The 17185-nt window shown below is 47.9% G+C and overlaps 7 protein-coding genes across 7 annotated transcripts; 4 read left to right on the top strand and 3 right to left on the bottom strand.

Moving 5' to 3' along the window:
- The first annotated feature begins 20 nt into the window (after positions 1-20).
- On the top strand, positions 21-1062 carry GGI43DRAFT_390255 (60S ribosomal protein uL1). Its single transcript, XM_083204299.1, has 3 exons — positions 21-143; positions 251-622; positions 688-1062. Exons 1-3 carry the CDS (start codon positions 125-127, stop codon positions 948-950), a joined length of 654 nt encoding a protein of 217 aa, XP_083066077.1. The 5' UTR covers positions 21-124; the 3' UTR covers positions 951-1062.
- Positions 1063-1142: 80 nt separating this feature from the next.
- Positions 1143-3253, bottom strand: GGI43DRAFT_12763 (glycosylphosphatidylinositol-alpha 1,2 mannosyltransferase). Its single transcript, XM_083199125.1, has 4 exons — positions 2926-3253; positions 2387-2790; positions 2197-2318; positions 1143-2145 (listed from the first exon to the last, which is right to left on the bottom strand). Exons 1-4 carry the CDS (start codon positions 3032-3034, stop codon positions 1215-1217), a joined length of 1566 nt encoding a protein of 521 aa, XP_083066078.1. The 5' UTR covers positions 3035-3253; the 3' UTR covers positions 1143-1214.
- Positions 3254-4661: 1408 nt separating this feature from the next.
- GGI43DRAFT_390259 (SCF ubiquitin ligase subunit SKP1) lies at positions 4662-5629 on the top strand. Its single transcript, XM_083204300.1, has 4 exons — positions 4662-4905; positions 4963-5060; positions 5125-5295; positions 5363-5629. The coding sequence occupies exons 1-4, from the start codon at positions 4836-4838 to the stop codon at positions 5537-5539; spliced, it is 516 nt and encodes a 171-aa protein (XP_083066079.1). The 5' UTR covers positions 4662-4835; the 3' UTR covers positions 5540-5629.
- A 644-nt stretch (positions 5630-6273) lies between these two features.
- GGI43DRAFT_390262 (60S ribosomal protein eL39) lies at positions 6274-7182 on the bottom strand. Its single transcript, XM_083204301.1, has 3 exons — positions 7100-7182; positions 6789-6889; positions 6274-6581 (listed from the first exon to the last, which is right to left on the bottom strand). Exons 1-3 carry the CDS (start codon positions 7103-7105, stop codon positions 6533-6535), a joined length of 156 nt encoding a protein of 51 aa, XP_083066080.1. The 5' UTR covers positions 7106-7182; the 3' UTR covers positions 6274-6532.
- Positions 7183-7823: 641 nt separating this feature from the next.
- Positions 7824-9137, top strand: GGI43DRAFT_12861 (Arf family GTPase ARL1). The gene is made up of 5 exons (XM_083199138.1): positions 7824-8096; positions 8161-8199; positions 8267-8350; positions 8432-8755; positions 8841-9137. Exons 1-5 carry the CDS (start codon positions 8022-8024, stop codon positions 8862-8864), a joined length of 546 nt encoding a protein of 181 aa, XP_083066081.1. The 5' UTR covers positions 7824-8021; the 3' UTR covers positions 8865-9137.
- Positions 9138-11219: 2082 nt separating this feature from the next.
- On the top strand, positions 11220-13235 carry GGI43DRAFT_390268 (catalase). The gene is made up of 2 exons (XM_083204302.1): positions 11220-11611; positions 11720-13235. The coding sequence occupies exons 1-2, from the start codon at positions 11440-11442 to the stop codon at positions 13036-13038; spliced, it is 1491 nt and encodes a 496-aa protein (XP_083066082.1). The 5' UTR covers positions 11220-11439; the 3' UTR covers positions 13039-13235.
- A 1498-nt stretch (positions 13236-14733) lies between these two features.
- Positions 14734-16826, bottom strand: GGI43DRAFT_12980 (uncharacterized protein). The gene is made up of 2 exons (XM_083199156.1): positions 14867-16826; positions 14734-14771 (listed from the first exon to the last, which is right to left on the bottom strand). Exon 1 carries the CDS (start codon positions 16311-16313, stop codon positions 15291-15293), a length of 1023 nt encoding a protein of 340 aa, XP_083066083.1. The 5' UTR covers positions 16314-16826; the 3' UTR covers positions 14734-14771; positions 14867-15290.
- Between the last annotated feature and the right edge of the window lie 359 nt (positions 16827-17185).

Genomic DNA, 17185 nt, shown 5'->3' on the forward strand with positions numbered 1-17185 from the left:
CGATCCACAATACTAGATAAAAATCATCAGAGTCCCCCATACCTCTCGGTTTACGAATCTCAACCAACCACCCCACGTCCTGATCACCATTAGATACGTTTGATTCTATTGGGAGACTGTCAAAATGTCTAAGATCTCAGTCGGTACGTCTTGCATCCGGAAGCGATTCATCTATTGCTGTCGATCAGAATAAATGCTTCGCCGAGACTCGACGACAATATTTTTTTCACGGTGCTAACGATCCACACAGCCAACGTCCGGACTCAAGTCGGAGAGCTCCTTGAGTACTCCAACGAGACCAAGAAGCGTAACTTCCTCGAGACCGTCGAGCTCCAGATCGGCCTCAAGAACTATGACCCTCAGCGTGACAAGCGTTTCTCTGGCACCATCCGCCTGCCTTCCATCCCCCGCCCCAACATGGCCATCTGCATCCTCGGTGACCAGCACGATCTCGATCGTGCCAAGCACGGTGGTGTCGACGCCATGTCCGCTGATGACTTGAAGAAGCTCAACAAGAACAAGAAGCTCATCAAGAAGCTTGCTCGCAAGTACGATGCCTTCATTGCTTCCGATGCTCTCATCAAGCAGATTCCCCGTCTCCTGGGTCCTGGTCTCTCCAAGGGTAAGCCTTTTTTCCAGTCTGTATGATTGCATACAACGTCGATGCTAATATTTTTTCGCCTACAGCCGGAAAGTTCCCTACTCCCGTCTCCCACTCTGACGACCTGACTGGCAAGATCAACGAGGTCAAGTCCACCATCAAGTTCCAGCTCAAGAAGGTTCTCTGCATGGGTGTCGCCGTCGGCAACGTCGGTATGGAGCAGGAGCAGCTTGTTGGCAACATCATGCTTGCCATCAACTACCTGGTCTCTCTCTTGAAGAAGGGCTGGCAGAACGTTGGAAGCCTTACCATCAAGGCTTCCATGTCTCCTCCCAAGCGCCTCTACTAAATTGGTCGCGGGCTTTTTGTATTTTTGTTTCGAGGGTGTCAAAGTATAACTATGTACGCCGTCAGGGATAGCATAGCTTAAAATCCGAAACAAAGAATTTTTAGCCATCCAATATTTTCTCCTTGATATTAGTAGTTGTAATCGCAGTGATCATGCTACATAATGCTCTATTGAAGTAACAGCACATGGATACAGTCAAGACTTGGATGTTTAACTTTTTACTTTATTCATGTATGTCTATAAATTACTGTAAGATGCTGGGCTTTATAAACCACAGCTTTTTGTTACTCGCCATGCCACGAGCCCCCGACGACCGATGACTCTAGAGAGAGTATCCCAGACTCCGTCATCTCCAAAGTCCATGTCATCCAAGTTGAGATGGTTCCTGTACCGCCAAACCTCTCGGAATCGCAGCCCTTCTAAGCCCTTGTTGGAGAGATAGGGGTCCAACCAGGTGGCCGACGCTGGTGCGATCAAATAAGTTCCATTTTTCTCTTTCAAATACTCCAAACTGCGCCGGTCTGCAGGAGTATCACATGTAGCCAGCTCAGTCAGCTGTTCTAGCAACGCTTCACCCTTGATTCCCATAACATCCTTGGTAGTCAGAACTTCACTTTTGCCATTGAGAAGCCAGATAGGAGGAGGATATGTCTTCCACCAGATGGCATTTGTAGCATCGGGCTGTTTGCTCATAAAAACCTGCGTGGGAACAATACCGCCCTGGTGATAAGTCCCCATCAGCACACCCAAGAAGACGTTGAATATAATCCAAGATGCCGTCCATAATCGATTGAGTGTGGGATTCTTTGGCAGCTTTAAAGATGATAGAATAAGTGGCACAGTTGGTAAAAGGAATCGTGCTTCTTGATGTTTAATAAAAGATAGAACAACAATTCCAGAAATGGCTGAACACAGTCGTAGAGATAAGTAAGGCCGTAGGAATAGTAACGCGAACGCAGGTCCAATAAGCTGTGGTAAATTGGCGAGGATATGCTGATACCAGGGGTGCAAGCCATGGAGCGCCAGATTTTCGGATGAAGAATTATATATGAGGTTATTAAGAGGTGTAATAACTGGATTCGTGATCAGGTCAGTCCAAGTAATGGGCTCTGATGTGTAAAAAGCAGTATCAATCGCAATAGCGACGAAAGCAGTAGCAAGGGCGGCCAAAACCAAAGCAGCTAGCGTAAAAGGTCTGTAAAAGTCAGTGTTTGACTCTAATACATCCAAAGGTATTGTGACCGACTTATTCAAGAAATGAGGGATCAACCAAAATCCAGGCAGTATCAGAAACGCCGGAAAAGTAACACGGTTGAAGAAACCAAAGACGACAACCACTCCCAAAACAATAGACGACAATATGGATGACTATAGACGATTGTTAGCATGAGACTCATGAAATAAAATATACATATCATATGGAGGTGAGGACTCACTTGCGGATCCCTGATGCGTTTTATTAATACCAGGCTCCACAAGACAGTCAAGGTCTCGACTGAGTTGGAAAATGTGTGTGTTTGGAAAGTCCAAGTGACATAAGACGACGCAACGAGAAGAAGAGCAGTGCGGCGATGGCGTGTCTTGTTGATTAGTTCATCGAGATTGATGAGCTCGTCAAGGGCCCAATCTTCAAGCACAAAGCTTGTCAAGAACATGAGGAACCTCAGTGTCCAAAAGACAGCAACAGGGGGGATGTCGCCATCTTGCCCATTTCCAACCCAAAGCCAACGCAGCAAAAGCATAGGAAGCCCATAGACGGGCCAGAGAGGAAAGACACTTCGAATCGGATTTTCGCTAGTGAATTCCCATGTATGCCGAACAGGGTAACTAAAGATCTGGCCTATATGGAGCAGATATCCAGTTAGCCATTTTTAAGAGCAGCTACTAATAAATCCATTCATAGCTATTTAAACCAGTCGCCTCGAAGGCAGCAAGCAGATAAGATCTAAATATTCCATAGCACCCGAATACATACCGGCAATCACTTCCGGCCCCTGGAAGTTCTCATCGGGGTGGAGGTAGCTGGGCGACAAAGCGAACCAGAGCCTGATGAGAACTAGGAGAAGATATGTGCGCCGCCACATCTTACTTTGGCTGACTGCTTAGAAGATCGTGTAGGTGGAGCAAGCATGAGTAAGGAAAAGCTGATACCGATGAAGAAACATGAGCAAGTCGGATAAGCGCTGATGAAGGGTTTTTGTGCGCACGCAGGCTGGCTGTGCTGAGAGAAAAAAGAAGGATAGCTGGCAATTACGAGTAGTGCGGTAGTACCATAATAAAGGGGAAAGGTAAATAGAAAGCTCTAGGTCGTGAATTAGGAACAAAGGAGGTAACGCTGAGATAAAGTTGCGAAGCAAGGTTGGCTGGCAGATAAGCGATGTGGCGAGTTCTATAAAGAAGCGAAGACGAGGCTTAGGATGCGCCAAAGCAAAGACAAGAGAAAAGTGAAGCAAAATTCGGTTCAACGCGTGAAGAATCTAGGGACGCGCCAAAAGGCTAGAACAGGTGGTCAGACTGAGGCTGATGACCTGCTGGCACCTGAGACCTGAAGGGTGTGCCTGGCTTGGAAAACAAAAAATAAGGGGCATGACCTCATGGTTTCCTTCCCAGCGCTTTGGTAAGCATTTTTGGAGCGCATTTTTGGTGCTCATCTTTGGTGCTTTGGAATGCCACCAGCTTCAGGCTTAGCTAAGGGCGCCTAAAGCGTTTCAGCGATAGTAGCTGTCAATGCGATAGTCATGGCATGAAAAAAAGAAAGAACCCTTTTCCTTTATTCTTCTTTTTTGGTTCTATGCGTGTCTGAGCTTCTTTGACCATTAGAACAGAAGAAGTCACTACGAGTGCATGCAGATGTCCACCTGTAGGAAGGATTGCGTGAAAAGACGAGCCCAAAACATGCATACCTATATTTCTCAGCTCTTTCGACACATATAGGCACTACAGCGTACTACGCTACTGTATGGCCCCCAAAGTAATCATGGAAGCATTGCAAGTGCACTGCTAGGTAAATAAAACGCAGAGCCTGGGTAGTAATTTGCGCACGATGACTTTCTGAACTGCAAGTCTGTGTAAAGAGTTTCAGTGGATGAGAAAAGACGATCGCCGTTTCTACTCAATAGGCGGGCCTCTTATTAACACGATTATTACTAAGATAGCGCCGTAGGGCTGGGACATTCATATGGCCAAGCAAGTGTCACCATGTATCTAGTACTTATACAAGGCTTGAAGAATTATTAGCCAAGCGGATTCTCTCCCCTCGTCTCACTTGTGTAGAAGTGCTCAGAAGAACTTTTGTGGCATTGAAATTATCGTAGTCGTCTGTTGGTTCCACGGCAGCCCTAATACGAGGAGTATGTACTGATCCTTCGGCGAGAACTCCAAATAGCGTGATGATATTCCGATTTCCGATTGAAAGCGGCATGCAAGGGCAGAAAAATGTTCCTAATAGAAAGTAAGAGACTGCTCAAGCAAAAACAAAGGGCAAGCCTTCTGTAGTGTAGATAATTTGTTCTGTTTCTTTGAAAGCCTTTTTTGATGATCAACCAAAAAATCTGCCCGTTCTTTGATGCTGACTTTGGCCACTCTGCCGTTAAGCTTTGGTGGCTCTTTCATGCCGTTGGCGGTACGTACCTCTCCACCAGCAGAACCCCGCAGAACTCAAGGGACTGCTTGCCTGCCTGCCTGCCTACCCGCTGAGGCCCGTTCGTGCCTAGACCACCAGCCGATATTTCAACCTTCAGCTCTCGCCTCCTCCAAACCGCGTTTCTCGCAACTTCATCATCAACTGCAACCCATCTCTCTCAAAGGCCCGGTGCTACATCATATCATCCGTCTATATCATACCGCTACATCCCTAAGCGCTTCTCAAAGCACACGATTATCACAATGGCAGAGGCAAAGCCCGCATCCCAGAAGATCTGGCTGATCTCCAATGACAACGCCACTATGGAAGTTGGTAAGCTCGCCCTCGCTGGTCCATCGCCGATAACTTGAAGCTGACTGCCATACCCAGACCGTGTCGTGGTCGAGCGCTCCATGCTGTTGAAGAACATGTTGGAGGATTTGAGCCATACCGACATCACCCAAGACAACCCTATTCCTATCCCCAACGTAGGTAATTTCCCATCAGATCTTGGATGCTCTTTCTAGAATACAACTGACAACGATTCGACAGGTCAATGAGGCCGTCCTGCGAAAGGTAGTCGAGTGGTGCGAGCACCACCGTAACGACCCCGTCACAACCCCCGATGACGAGTCGGATGCCCGTAAGAAGACGACGGATATCGAGGAGTGGGACCAGAAGTTCATGCAGGTCGATCAGGAAATGCTCTTCGAGATTATTCTTGTACGTTTATATGATAATCACCCCAAATATCCCCAGCATTTTGATTCGCAGCTAATCACAAGCCTAGGCATCTAATTTCCTTGATATCAAGCCTCTTCTCGATGTCGGCTGCAAGACTGTGGCCAACATGATTAAAGGCAAGTCTCCTGAGGAGATCCGCAAGACTTTCAACATTACAAATGATTTCTCCGCCGAGGAAGAGGAACAAATCCGCCGTGAGAACGAATGGGCCGAGGACCGATAAATCATGGTCGCTATGGCTATCAGTGCTTCTTGAATCTTTATTTTGCTGGTGGAGAGCAACAATACGAGCCTAACTGTTTCCGGGGCTGTTTCATAGAGCAACCTACGGCGTTGGTGGGATTGAAATGATAGGGCTATTGGTTTCTTTAATTCTCTCCTTTAGTCTCTTTTTCCTTTTTTTTTTTTTTTTTAAACCGGTATATGTTTTTGGGGCAATGTTTTCGGGGCACGACAGACTAATAAAAGTCGATCAATTTTCATGAGCTGGGGACTTGTCCCTTACGTTTACACATACGTTAGATATGGATATCAATCTAAATGACTGTTTGATACGGTTGCCCCTCACTCGTCAAAAAAACGTAAGCCTAAAAGATGATACGAGAATGATTCAGCATTAACGTAGCAACCTGAAGTATTTCCACATTTATTCTCCGCTCGATTTATTCTCTACTCATGCCCGGAGAGTAAGAGCGCTGGGTGTAATGGCGATTGAGTGTTACTGCGAGGCCTTATCCTACTCTCAACAGACGCATGTGGCGCCTAGTAATTCTAACCAGTGGTTCATCTAAAGCCCAAAACATTAACTGGAGAATAATGGTTGGAAAGCCAGAACATATTTTCATCACTGTCCAGAATATGAGGGTCTCGTTCATAGATCTTTCACTTAGCGAGCAGCAACAGAGGCACCATGCTCAGAAAAAAAAAAGAAAATTGAGACTCAGGTAAAAAGCAAAATGGACATCAAAAAATAGGTTCATTTCCTTTCCCTATGACCGACCGTGACATGAAGCAATATCAAGAATCAAAAATCCAGGCAACCGTGCCCATATTCCGTGCGTCCGCATCCTCCTCCCACGCGCCATAAAGACGACAAAGAAATTCTGCTTTTTACGCCATCCACCACTGTTATTTCATTGAGAAATGCCAAAGAAGCCGGATGTCGGTACCGTCGGTACAAGTGGGTCGAGAATGCCAGGTGATTGTTTGAAGTCGCTTAGATGCCTAGGCGAGTCTTCCTCCAGTGCCTTCTCTTGGCGTTGTAGCTATACGATTAATGTTAGTACGAGGATACGTCAAAATTTGAGTGAAGTGAGTGTTTGCTCTGCGAGAGGATGAAGAAATCGGTGATCAGAGAGGGGTGAGCGGGCGATATATTTGAGCGGGAGAGTTCGATTGTGTGTTCGAAAATTTGTAGCGATGATTTCGGGGGAACAGAGGGTTTCTCGTTCATGGGGAGGTTTTGCACGCACCGGATTGTGTTGCCAGTGCGAAGGCGAATCCATTGCGGAACCGGGCGGTTCTGCTTCTGGGCCTTGGCCAGCTTCTGCTTGGTTCGGAAAGTCTTGTGGCTCTATAGAGTTGACTGAACGTTAGTGATCTTGTCGTTTGAAATTATCGATCCCATCTTGCGTCTTCATCTTTCAGCCAACAGTTGGGCTGGATGACCACCACAAACGGTCGTCTCCCACCGCCAAAACTGCCAGGCCAAAATCTAGAAATCGCTTCTCTCCATAGAGACGTTTCTCCTCATAACAACGAGCAGGAAGGGGGCGCTGCATACCGGCATCTTGTTGACTTTGCGTATCGAGTCTGGTGATGATGACGATTTTCGTGATAGATGAGAACGATTGTAGATTTTGCGACCCGCATCCGAGGGCGTAAAGCCCTAGCGGAGAATTGGAAAAAATGGTGGGTTTGTGGCTTGTGCTGCGTGTGGCGCAGGCGAATATTTGCTCCTGAGGCAGAAATTCTGCCTAGGGAAATGTGAAAGCATTACCTAATATAGCTTGGACCAAATGGACAAAATAAGCCGGTCATGCCGATTCATGCTATGATGAGCTAAGCAGTAGCTAAGAAGAAGCATATTTAGTCGCTCTGCAAAAGAGTTGACATTCCAGTTCAAATTACGAATACATTTATCGTATTTTAGTAGGCAAATCATAACAAGTCTCTAAATTTGGGATATAGAAAGATTTCAGTCCGCATAGATGCAATCTTACTAGAGCGACAAAAATACACACATGCATACTTTAGTAGGTCAAGTGATATAAGGCTGCGTGAGATTAGCCTTAATTATTCTGTCTAGCGCGTGGACCAACCAGAGGCCGCCGTTGGGAAGGGACATTGCCTCTAAAACAAGGCCTACCAAGATAGCTGCAGATGGGCATTGGAGCCTCCGGAATAGGGGACAGTTTGTAATTGACAACTTCGACATACCTATACACTTCAACGAACCCCCTTTGCGACGGCTTTTGCGGCGCACACGCGAGGAACTTAATCAACACATCGCCCGGCGTTCATTGCGATTTTTCTTAGTTTAATCTTTCTTTTCCATTTAGCTTTTTATTTCGGCGTTTCGAGAGAGCAACACGCCCCTCGACGATTTCAAATCCACCTGGAACGAGGCAAACCGCGAACCGGCCATCTACCTGCAGCAAAACACCCGGTGCACTGTTAGAGGACTCCAGGCTACATATTTCAAGATGGGTGCAGGAATGTCATGGTTGTCCAACTTGGTTTGGGCGAAGAAGGAGATCAGAATTCTGATTCTGGGCTTGGTATGACGTCGTGTGCTGCCTGGGAGGCTCGATGATGGATTGCTAATGCGTCGGCTCTCAACAGGATAACGCGGGCAAAACTACCCTTTTATACAGACTGAAGGTCAGTATACTACGACTGGTTTTGTTGATTATTATTATTTTGACGGTATGCTGACTCCAAGGACTAGATTGGAGAAGTTGTCACGACGATACCCACGATCGGATTCAATGTCGAATCAGTCACGTACAAGAACCTCAATTTTAACGTCTGGGTATGAATAATAATAGCAATACACACACAGGAGAATATAGAAAGTGTTGTTTCGCTAACAAACATTGTTTCTTTTTTGCAGGATCTGGGCGGACAGACTAGCATTAGACCCTACTGGCGGTGTTACTACGCCAACACTGCGGCCGTCATTTTCGTCGTCGACTCAACCGATATCGATCGATTACAAACTGCGGCCGAGGAGCTGTCGGCTATGCTAAACGAGGAAGAGCTCAAGGATGCGGCTCTGCTAGTCTTTGCCAACAAACAAGATCAACCCGGTGCCAAGGGCGCGGGAGAGATCTCAGAGGCGCTACAGCTGGGCGAGTTGCGGGACCGAAACTGGAGCATCATGGCTTGCTCGGCAGTCGACGGCAGTGGTGTGAACGAGGGCATGGATTGGCTAGTGGTAAGCTTCTTTTTTATGTTCCTGAAGATCGATGCATCTCGGGTGTTGGAATACCGAAGAGACTAACGTTCAATGTCTAATCTAGCAAACCGTCAACCAGGACAACTAAACCAAAACATATTTTCTGCAAGGGAGACTTAATAATAGCCATCTCCTTTGTGTTTTCGAACCACAATCTTGTACAACAAACGATATGATGATGGCAAACGACGGTCGGATTCCGTTGTATGTGGGCATGCAACCATAACACCTGGCAGTCAGAGGAGGAGGACATGCAGCGAACGGCGCACTTACCTATCTATCTAATAGGCGGATGATGGGCTTTTGAGAGAGGATAAATTATATGGACGGGATAATATCAACAATACTATCATTTAATTTAGACTTGGGATACCAGATATCAGTATCCCAATTTGATTCTCAGTTTTGGCTTCGGTCTTTGAACACCGAGTTTTTTGCATCTAATCTCCTAGTGCTTCGTATCTAAAAGAATGCTGCCACACTACACAGCATGGTAGGCCTACATAAAGACCCGCAAACGCGTGGATTGTCTGTATCAAACTTACGAAATAGATAAATCCGAGCTGGGGCACCTAGAACTACCTGAAAATCAAGGCCGTGGGACGGAATGGCCTCATTTCCCCTCTTTGTTTGTTATATGTTACATAAAAGTCCGCATCGTATTATCAATAACTCTCTCGGACTACGACGGCCGAGTCTCAGAACATCCGATGGGGATATGGGTTCGAAAAAGAGGGTGTGAAGACAATACATAGAAGTGGGTTTCTGGGATATAAGCTGCAATGTCTTCATTAGGATCCAGATGTATATAAAACATGGGGACTCGGGCTTCGGGATATACATGGGGTGGAGCAGGTCTACGAGGTCTACACTTCACTGAGCATGGCGTTAGAGATGAGATTTTGGCGTTATGTTGGCTATTTTGCTGTAGCCTGGTTTGACTGGCAGTAGAACCGAGAGGGATTTTGTTGTCGTTGCTTACTCTACTACTGCTAGTATTTTACTCTACTACTGCTAGTATTTCAGTTGATCTAGACAACTACCGGCAGCTCGCCAATGTAAGTCTTATACAATGGGCGTTATTAGCAACTACGTATTAGGATCGATACAGTAGGGTTAGCATGTTATGTAAAATATTCAGCTTTAGTCAACCATGGTTTTATACGAATCTTAATCAACTCTATAAAACGCCGAATTAAAATTTCTTATCTTTCTCAGGCACTGAATAGTACCACTGAAGTGTTGCAGTTTACAACCACCACTACCACCTAAGTAGACGCTAAAAGTACAAGCGAGCAGGTGACCACGCGTTAGAGGCCCTCGGACGCCGAGACGCGAGGCGCGCCAGCATCTCGCCATTCAGGCTGAGCAGAACTACTTGTTCTTAGCGTGAACCACTCAACTTGAAATGCCAATTGTCGGGGGAAAGCCGCCAGGATCCTAGGCGGCACTTGCGGCACTTACGGGCGAAGGGCAAGGGTAGGCCCCCGCCCAGGATATTAGGGAAGATGGCGAAGTGCTCGTCGCTCGTAACTACCAGAGATGGAATAGCTGAGTCTGGGTGAGTGAAAGGAAGGGCAAAACATGAGCGTTGAGTTGTGGCATGACATGAGCTGTCAGATGTGTTAAGCCACCGACATAATGGGGCTTGTTTCGATATCTACGAACAGCTGTATTACGGCTTCAGCGTCAACTTAGATAGAGGTATGCATCGGGTATTTCACCCCATGGATTGCTACTCAGAAGAAAAGAAAAAAAAAAAGCGGCAATGCGCTTTTGATACTGCTCTACCATCTCTTGCGAGCGAAAAGCACAAACAGGGCTAGCCGCGGCGAGCCCACGGCAAAAAGGACCACTGGAGGTTCAGGTGGTTGTTACGTACAGCTCTCTTACACAGAACTAACAAGAGCCCGCGCCCCGCCCCGGACAAGTGAACCGAGCCGGCTTTCTTTTCAGGGTCTTCTTATTGGCCCTCAACCAGTCCCCCACATCGGGCTGGGACCAGCGGGGGAGGAAATGGCAAGTGGGCGGACGCTGACGTAGAGCATTTTGGGCATGTGCAGTGGAATTGGCAATGGAGGCAGGCACTATGGCGATATAGTCAGGCACAGCCAGCTCTTGAGTCAATCGCTGGGGCAGGAGCGAGCTTTGAGCGGCACCAATGCCGTAATAATGGGGAAAGCACAAAGCAGTGGACATGCCAGGAGGTAGGTACCGTTTATGTAGGTACCAAGGCATGTGGTACCACCATATATACGAGCACAGAGCTAATGTATGGCAAGCAACTGAGGGGAAGCGCCCAGGCCATGTACACACATGCCGCCAGCTTCCACCCATTGATGCATGAATTCGCTTCCAATGAATGCTCTCTTCTTGTCAAAGCCTCGTCTTACATTGAGCTCAGTCACCCCACCATTACGTTTTGCTCCTCAGCTCACGTATAAAGAGGGTGGCTTGTCCAGCCCCTCATTGTAGCTGCCTTACTTCGTTGCCTCTCTAACTCTTCTCCTGCGTCTCTGCCCATCTCGGCTCTTCTTCCATACACACATCAATCCACTTGAGTACCTTGTGCATCGCCAAGGTATCTCCATCTTCCATCAGCCTGTCAGGCTATACATAGCTTACCAAGGGCTTGTTCAACGAACAAGAGGTCGTCCGTCAAAATGGTTGCCAACGACACGCCAGCTTCCACTTTTAGGTACAATGAGAAGCCTGTCTACACCACTTCCAGTGGTGCCCCCATTGACAACCCTTCGGGCTGGCAGCGCCCAGGCACCATTGGACCTTTGCTGCTCCAGGACTTCCACCTGATTGATGCCCTCGCCCACTTTGATCGTACGTTTTCCTTCTGGTGTTTCCGTATTAAGAAGCTCTCCAAAGCTTTACCCCAATCCTAAACCTCTTGATTCTAGATCAGCTTGCTAACATTTCATGTACATCTAGGCGAACGTATTCCCGAGCGTGTCGTCCATGCCAAGGGCGCCGGTGCATATGGTGTCTTTGAAGTCACTCACGACATCACCGACCTCACTTCTATTGACATGTTCAATGCTGTTGGCAAGAAAACCAATTGTATTACACGATTCTCAACCGTTGGTGGAGAGAAAGGCTCTGCCGATACAGCTCGTGATCCCCGCGGCTTCGCCATCAAATTCTACACAGATGAAGGCAACTGGGACTGGGTCTACAACAACACTCCCGTCTTTTTCATCCGTGATCCAACCAATTTCCCCCTCTTCATCCACACCCAGAAGCGAAACCCCCAAACAAATCTCAAAGATGCCACCATGTTCTGGGATTACCTCTCTACCCATCAAGAGTCTATCCACCAGGTTATGACTCTCTTCTCTGATCGAGGAACCCCTTATTCGTACAGACACATGAACGGATACTCAGGCCACACTCACAAGTGGACTAAGCCTGACGGTTCATTTGTCTATACCCAGGTCCACCTCAAGACCGATCAAGGCAACAAGACATTTACTGGAGAAGAGGCCCATAAGATGTCTGCTGATAACCCCGACTGGAACACTCAAGATCTTTTTGAGGCCATCCAGAAGGGAGAATACCCCAGCTGGACCGTCTATGTCCAAGTGCTTACACCTGAGGAAGCCGAGAAGTTCCGCTGGAACATCTTTGACTTGACCAAGGTCTGGCCTCAGAAGGACGTGCCCCTGAGGCAATTTGGCAAGCTCACTCTCAACAAGAATCCCGAGAACTACTTCGCCGAGATTGAGCAGGTTGCCTTTTCTCCTTCTCACTTGGTGCCTGGTGTTGAGCCCTCTATCGACCCTGTCCTCCAGTCCCGACTCTTTTCTTACCCTGATACCCATCGTCACCGTCTTGGAACCAACTATCAGCAAATTCCTGTCAATGCTCCCCTCAAAGCATTCAACCCCTTCCAGCGTGATGGCGCTATGGCTATCAATGGCAACTACGGTGCCAATCCCAACTATCCTAGCTCTTACAGACAGCTGACTTATAAGGCTGTTAAGCCTACCGTGACACACGAGTCGTGGTCTGGCGCTGCTGTCCACGAACTTTTCCAAGAAGTCAACGATGACGACTTTGTCCAAGCCAAGGGACTTTGGGATGTTCTCGGCCGCACTCCTGGCCAGCAAGAAAACTTTGTCTCAAATGTGTCTGGCCATCTCTCGGCAGCTCACCAAGATACCCGTACTAGAACATATGAGATGTTCACACGAGTAGATGCTGCCTTGGGCGCGTCCATTCAGGAAAAGACAGAAAAGCTTGTTAAATAAACAGAATCTATTTGTCAAATTATAAATCAAGGACACATCCGTAGAGATAAGCCATTGATCTAAGAAAAAATACATAAATAAATAAATATGAGTAACGAGGAGCTTATTATGAGATTTCGAAATCATGTACATTTATAAGATACAAAATAGGGAAAAGAGCACAAAAATGACATGTTCAATGCTAAAAGGAAATAAAACTCTAGAAAGTGTGATCTGTGAATGTAGTATTCCTATACGCTGCTTCCCATCTGTAAGGCTCAGGTACAAGGCGATGAAATTTCGTAAGTGGTAAACATTACAAGTATGTTACGAGGATGTACGAGTTATTCACGAGTAGATGAAAGATGTGCAACAGTCAAGTTTTTTTTTTTTTAATGTTTCAATTAGCTACCTAGTAGTACTGCCAACGACAAGAGAACGAACAGGGACCCTTTTCCAGCAGTGCGCTTCATACTTGCGTGCAAAGCATCCCCACCGCCAGGGTGAAGAGCCAATTTTTTTCCCGTCTGTTATAATTTTTTTCGGCGGTTTTCCCTTTTTTTTCAAAACATTTTCTCTCGCACAATTTGAGTTTGTTTTTGTTTTTTATCCAGCATCTCTTAAAATGCATATACCAAGCACCCTTCCGTTCCCAGCGGGAGAGCCCTGGAGCGAGGTAGGTCATGTCAAACAAAGCACAGCCTTGTTTGACAGCCATTAACCTCGCTCACTTGGTATCGCGCCACAACCGCTTCCAGTGCCCATCTCAGCTAGATCCAGTCTAATTGAAAGAACAACTCATAGCGGAGGTGGTGGTGTAGAGAGATGAGCTACAAAATCACTTCGCCTCAGTCTCGCCAGGCAGTCTTAAGGGGGCACCCTTCCTCGACCCGCGACAGCCTCTGCGACTTCAGCTTGGCTATACTAGTGGCCCTGCTGAGATGTCAGATTTGGCTGGGCTCCGCGGCGTGCCGTGGTAGAGTACCCCCTCTGGGGGCTTGAGATGCCTGACTTAAAAGACATGACGAAACAATGTAATGGAAGTAGGGGCTAGTCGTATACACTCATCGCTGCTCAGCAGAGATAAGGCATGAGGTCCACCCTAGTATCATCTTTCCATTCATCAACAGCCCGCGCGGACTCGCCGCCGGGTGTGCACACCCCTGTCGACAACCAGTGTCTGTATGGGCTAAAATATGCCAGATATCCCAGCACCATGATCACAATTGCGCAATGATTTGATTTTGCTAGCATGACGTCGTGTTCCAAGGGACATTACTGGTCTGAAATCCAGTTCAAATCCAGTTTGTCAAAGGTTGGAAACAAAAAAAGTAGAGTTGAATAAACTGGTTGCGTCGTAAGAGTACTTGATAGGCTTTCTAAACATTCAAGAAGTCGTATCGCATACCCAAGAGGTCTATTCATAACTCATTCGTATCGTCGTCAAATATTCGTGAAGCATCATTAACGCAAGACAGGATTAAGGAAAGACCCCAAGCAGTGACCTGAAGTATCATAGTCAGGTACCACATTGAGGGAATATCTTCCAAAGAAAAAGGAAAGTCTGCTTCTGAATGTCCCTCAAGAGAGACAAAAGAATAGACGAGAAGCGAAAGTGTAGGATTCCAAATCCAATGGAGGTTTCGGGCCGAGCCGATTGTTGTGCATTGCTGCAGTTTGCCTCTTATCTTTAACCCAATGGTACCAGAAAAACAAGAATAAGGAAAAAGAGAAAAGAATGTCGCAAGCCGTTGGTGACTGTCGAAGAAGAAAAGAGTCCCCGTTTGTTGAAGAAAAAAGTAAGCATCCAGATTGCCAGCCTCGGATCCAGCCATGTTGGTGGTATAATGTAAACAAAATAACAAGTTAATCCAAAAAGAAATGCCGAGCTAGCGGCTCTGATGCGACAGATGATGATATCCCCTGGATCTTGAACGAGGAACTAGATTCGAAACCAAGTGCACGCTTGCTGTGTCGCCGATAGCAAAACGGAAAAGGGAATAAAGAAAAAGAAACGTTGAAAAGAAAAAAGAAAAAAAAAGAAAAAAGAGGAAATGATTAGGGGTATTTCCTAGCAAGATATTTGGTTGAGGTATTCGAACTCCGTTCCTGATGCAACAAAACGCCTATATGCCCTGACAATATGTCTATGCCGCTGAGAAGATAAAAGACTCGTTTGCTTTTTTCCCCTGAGAAAAGGGGGAGGTGACCCGAGACCACGAGCTGGTGACCGGGACGGTATTAGAAGAAGCCAGCATAGCGGAACTGTGCCTTCACATTGTCGCGGCGTACTCCGCATAGCGATCCCAGCCAAAGCCGCCCATGCCCATGCCCACGCTGACACCGCATTGTGACGGCGCATAAACACTCGGGAGAGGAAGAGCTGGGATGGGTGCCATGATTGGCGGGCTGAAGAAAAGCTCGGCAGTGGTGTGCGGGTAGCTAAACGAAGGCGTGGGAGAAGGCAGCTGGACATCGCTCATGCCCATGTTGGCCCAAATGGGAGTGTTGACCGAGTCGACGGATGAAGTGACGCTGGGGCTTGAAGGCAACACTTGCCAAGGCTCAACGGCAGCAGGGATGATGTGAGGAGGGCCAGCCTGTGTCCACATGTTGGCGAGAGGAGAGCTGGGCAGCAAAGGCGGCTGTCGAATGACTTCGACAACACGAGGAGGAGGAGGAAGAAGCGGCTTCATCAAGTTCATGAGGCTCGTCTTGACCTCCTCGCTCTTTCCGTTGAGCAGCTCGCCAGCACCCTCCTCCTCAAGACCTTCCAGGGCAGAGACATGTGTGCGGAAAACAAACTTGTTGACAGCCTGCACAAAGTCTTCATGCAGCTTCTTGCACTGCTGCTCCTTCTCAGACCAGTCGTAGGTGTTCGCCTTGGCATCAACGCAGTAAATGTCCTTGTGGTACTCGACGAGGGCGTCAATGGTTTCGACGGTGAGCTTGTAGGCAACCTCGTTGCGCAGGACCATGTCGACGTGAACGATGTAGGCCTCGATGTGAATGAGCTGATGGCTAAAGAGATTCTCTGTGGGGTCCTCGGGCATCTCGGCTTGGGGCAGCTTGGGGAACATTAATGAGGCTAGGGTCCAGATGGCATTTGGCGATGACAGAGTCTCAGTAAGACATCGGTGGTGCTGAGGGATGCTGTTGAGAGGACGCTTGACCCGGTTGACGCGCTTAAGTGTCTGTGTAAGCCATGGCTCAACCCTTGAGCCCAGGACGACGTTGACAGATGAGGCCCTGGGGGCAAAAGCAGCGGCTGAGGCCGGCAGAAGTTGGACCGGCATATTGTCGTATGAGGATGGTATTAATGAGTTGTGTCAGACAAACAAGATGCCACGCGGCTGTTGTGGGCTGCACAGTTGAACACAAGCGTCGTCGAGATTTGAGAGGGGTCTTCTTTTCTTTTTATCTCAAAAGGGAAGAAGCGGCGATAGATGGTGGTGGCGAAGAGTAGAGACAATGGAGGGAGGACGAATGACACACAAACAATACGCAGAGCAAAAGGTGAAAAAGAAAAGAAACCCGGAGACGGTGTCGAGCAGGGAGAGGCGCAACGTAGACAAGCTGACTGAATCACCTGCTGAGCGGCCGAATCCAAGGCAGGAGAAGAGAATGGCGGACGAGGGAATCGTGAAGGAGGAGGGAGAAGCAGCAGCAGAAGAGGTGGGTGTGAGCGGGGAGATATAAGTTTGGTGGTCAAGCGCTGGGGGGGCGCTGAGGGTTAGCGGCGGTAGGCGGTTGCAGTCAGTGCAGTCAGTGGCCTGTTGGTGCTGTGGGCGCGCCGCTGGAATAAATACCACCCACCAGACGGCTAACGTTAATTCAGGTAGTGCTTGGGGCTAGCAAGTAGCTGCAGCAGCAGCCAGGCATGACTGCCTGCTGCATCTGCATCTGCATCTGTACCCGCTCGCTGGCGTTTTTTTGTTTTGTTTTTTCAATATCGGGCGCTTTTCCACACTCTCGCACACGCACACCCCTCCCCTGAGGCGTGCGTCTTGGGCCCGGCCAGAGGCGAGAGCGAGGCATCATGGCATGGGCCTGGCCGGTGCAGCGGCGGTCCGGAGGTACTCCCTACTTGGTCGGGGCCGCAGCGCAGTATGACGCAGACGAGTAGGGAGTACCCAAAGCCACCCTCCCGTGCACTCCGTGATCGAGG

Source organism: Trichoderma evansii (assembly GCF_050947405.1).
Source record: "Trichoderma evansii strain SZMC 28006 chromosome Unknown GGI43scaffold_1, whole genome shotgun sequence".
NCBI lineage: Eukaryota > Fungi > Ascomycota > Sordariomycetes > Hypocreales > Hypocreaceae > Trichoderma > Trichoderma evansii.

Excerpts from the sequence above, each read along its gene's own strand:
- GGI43DRAFT_390255 (XM_083204299.1), top strand. Across the intron at positions 623-687 it reads GGGTCCTGGTCTCTCCAAGG|CCGGAAAGTTCCCTACTCCC; the intron begins GTAAGCCTTTTT and ends TTTCGCCTACAG.
- GGI43DRAFT_12763 (XM_083199125.1), bottom strand. The coding sequence starts at position 3,034 with ATGTGGCGGCGCACATATCTTCTCCTAGTTCTCATCAGGCTCTGGTTC. Across the intron at positions 2,791-2,925 it reads GGGGCCGGAAGTGATTGCCG|GCCAGATCTTTAGTTACCCT; the intron begins GTATGTATTCGG and ends TGCTCCATATAG. Across the intron at positions 2,319-2,386 it reads AACGCATCAGGGATCCGCAA|TCATCCATATTGTCGTCTAT; the intron begins GTGAGTCCTCAC and ends AATCGTCTATAG.
- GGI43DRAFT_390259 (XM_083204300.1), top strand. The coding sequence starts at position 4,836 with ATGGCAGAGGCAAAGCCCGCATCCCAGAAGATCTGGCTGATCTCCAAT. Across the intron at positions 4,906-4,962 it reads CAACGCCACTATGGAAGTTG|ACCGTGTCGTGGTCGAGCGC; the intron begins GTAAGCTCGCCC and ends TGCCATACCCAG. Across the intron at positions 5,061-5,124 it reads ACCCTATTCCTATCCCCAAC|GTCAATGAGGCCGTCCTGCG; the intron begins GTAGGTAATTTC and ends ACGATTCGACAG.
- GGI43DRAFT_390262 (XM_083204301.1), bottom strand. Across the intron at positions 6,582-6,788 it reads CGCACTGGCAACACAATCCG|CTACAACGCCAAGAGAAGGC; the intron begins GTGCGTGCAAAA and ends TTAATCGTATAG.
- GGI43DRAFT_12861 (XM_083199138.1), top strand. The coding sequence starts at position 8,022 with ATGGGTGCAGGAATGTCATGGTTGTCCAACTTGGTTTGGGCGAAGAAG. Across the intron at positions 8,200-8,266 it reads CCCTTTTATACAGACTGAAG|ATTGGAGAAGTTGTCACGAC; the intron begins GTCAGTATACTA and ends TCCAAGGACTAG. Across the intron at positions 8,351-8,431 it reads ACCTCAATTTTAACGTCTGG|GATCTGGGCGGACAGACTAG; the intron begins GTATGAATAATA and ends TCTTTTTTGCAG.
- GGI43DRAFT_390268 (XM_083204302.1), top strand. The coding sequence starts at position 11,440 with ATGGTTGCCAACGACACGCCAGCTTCCACTTTTAGGTACAATGAGAAG. Across the intron at positions 11,612-11,719 it reads TGCCCTCGCCCACTTTGATC|GCGAACGTATTCCCGAGCGT; the intron begins GTACGTTTTCCT and ends ATGTACATCTAG.
- GGI43DRAFT_12980 (XM_083199156.1), bottom strand. The coding sequence starts at position 16,313 with ATGCCGGTCCAACTTCTGCCGGCCTCAGCCGCTGCTTTTGCCCCCAGG.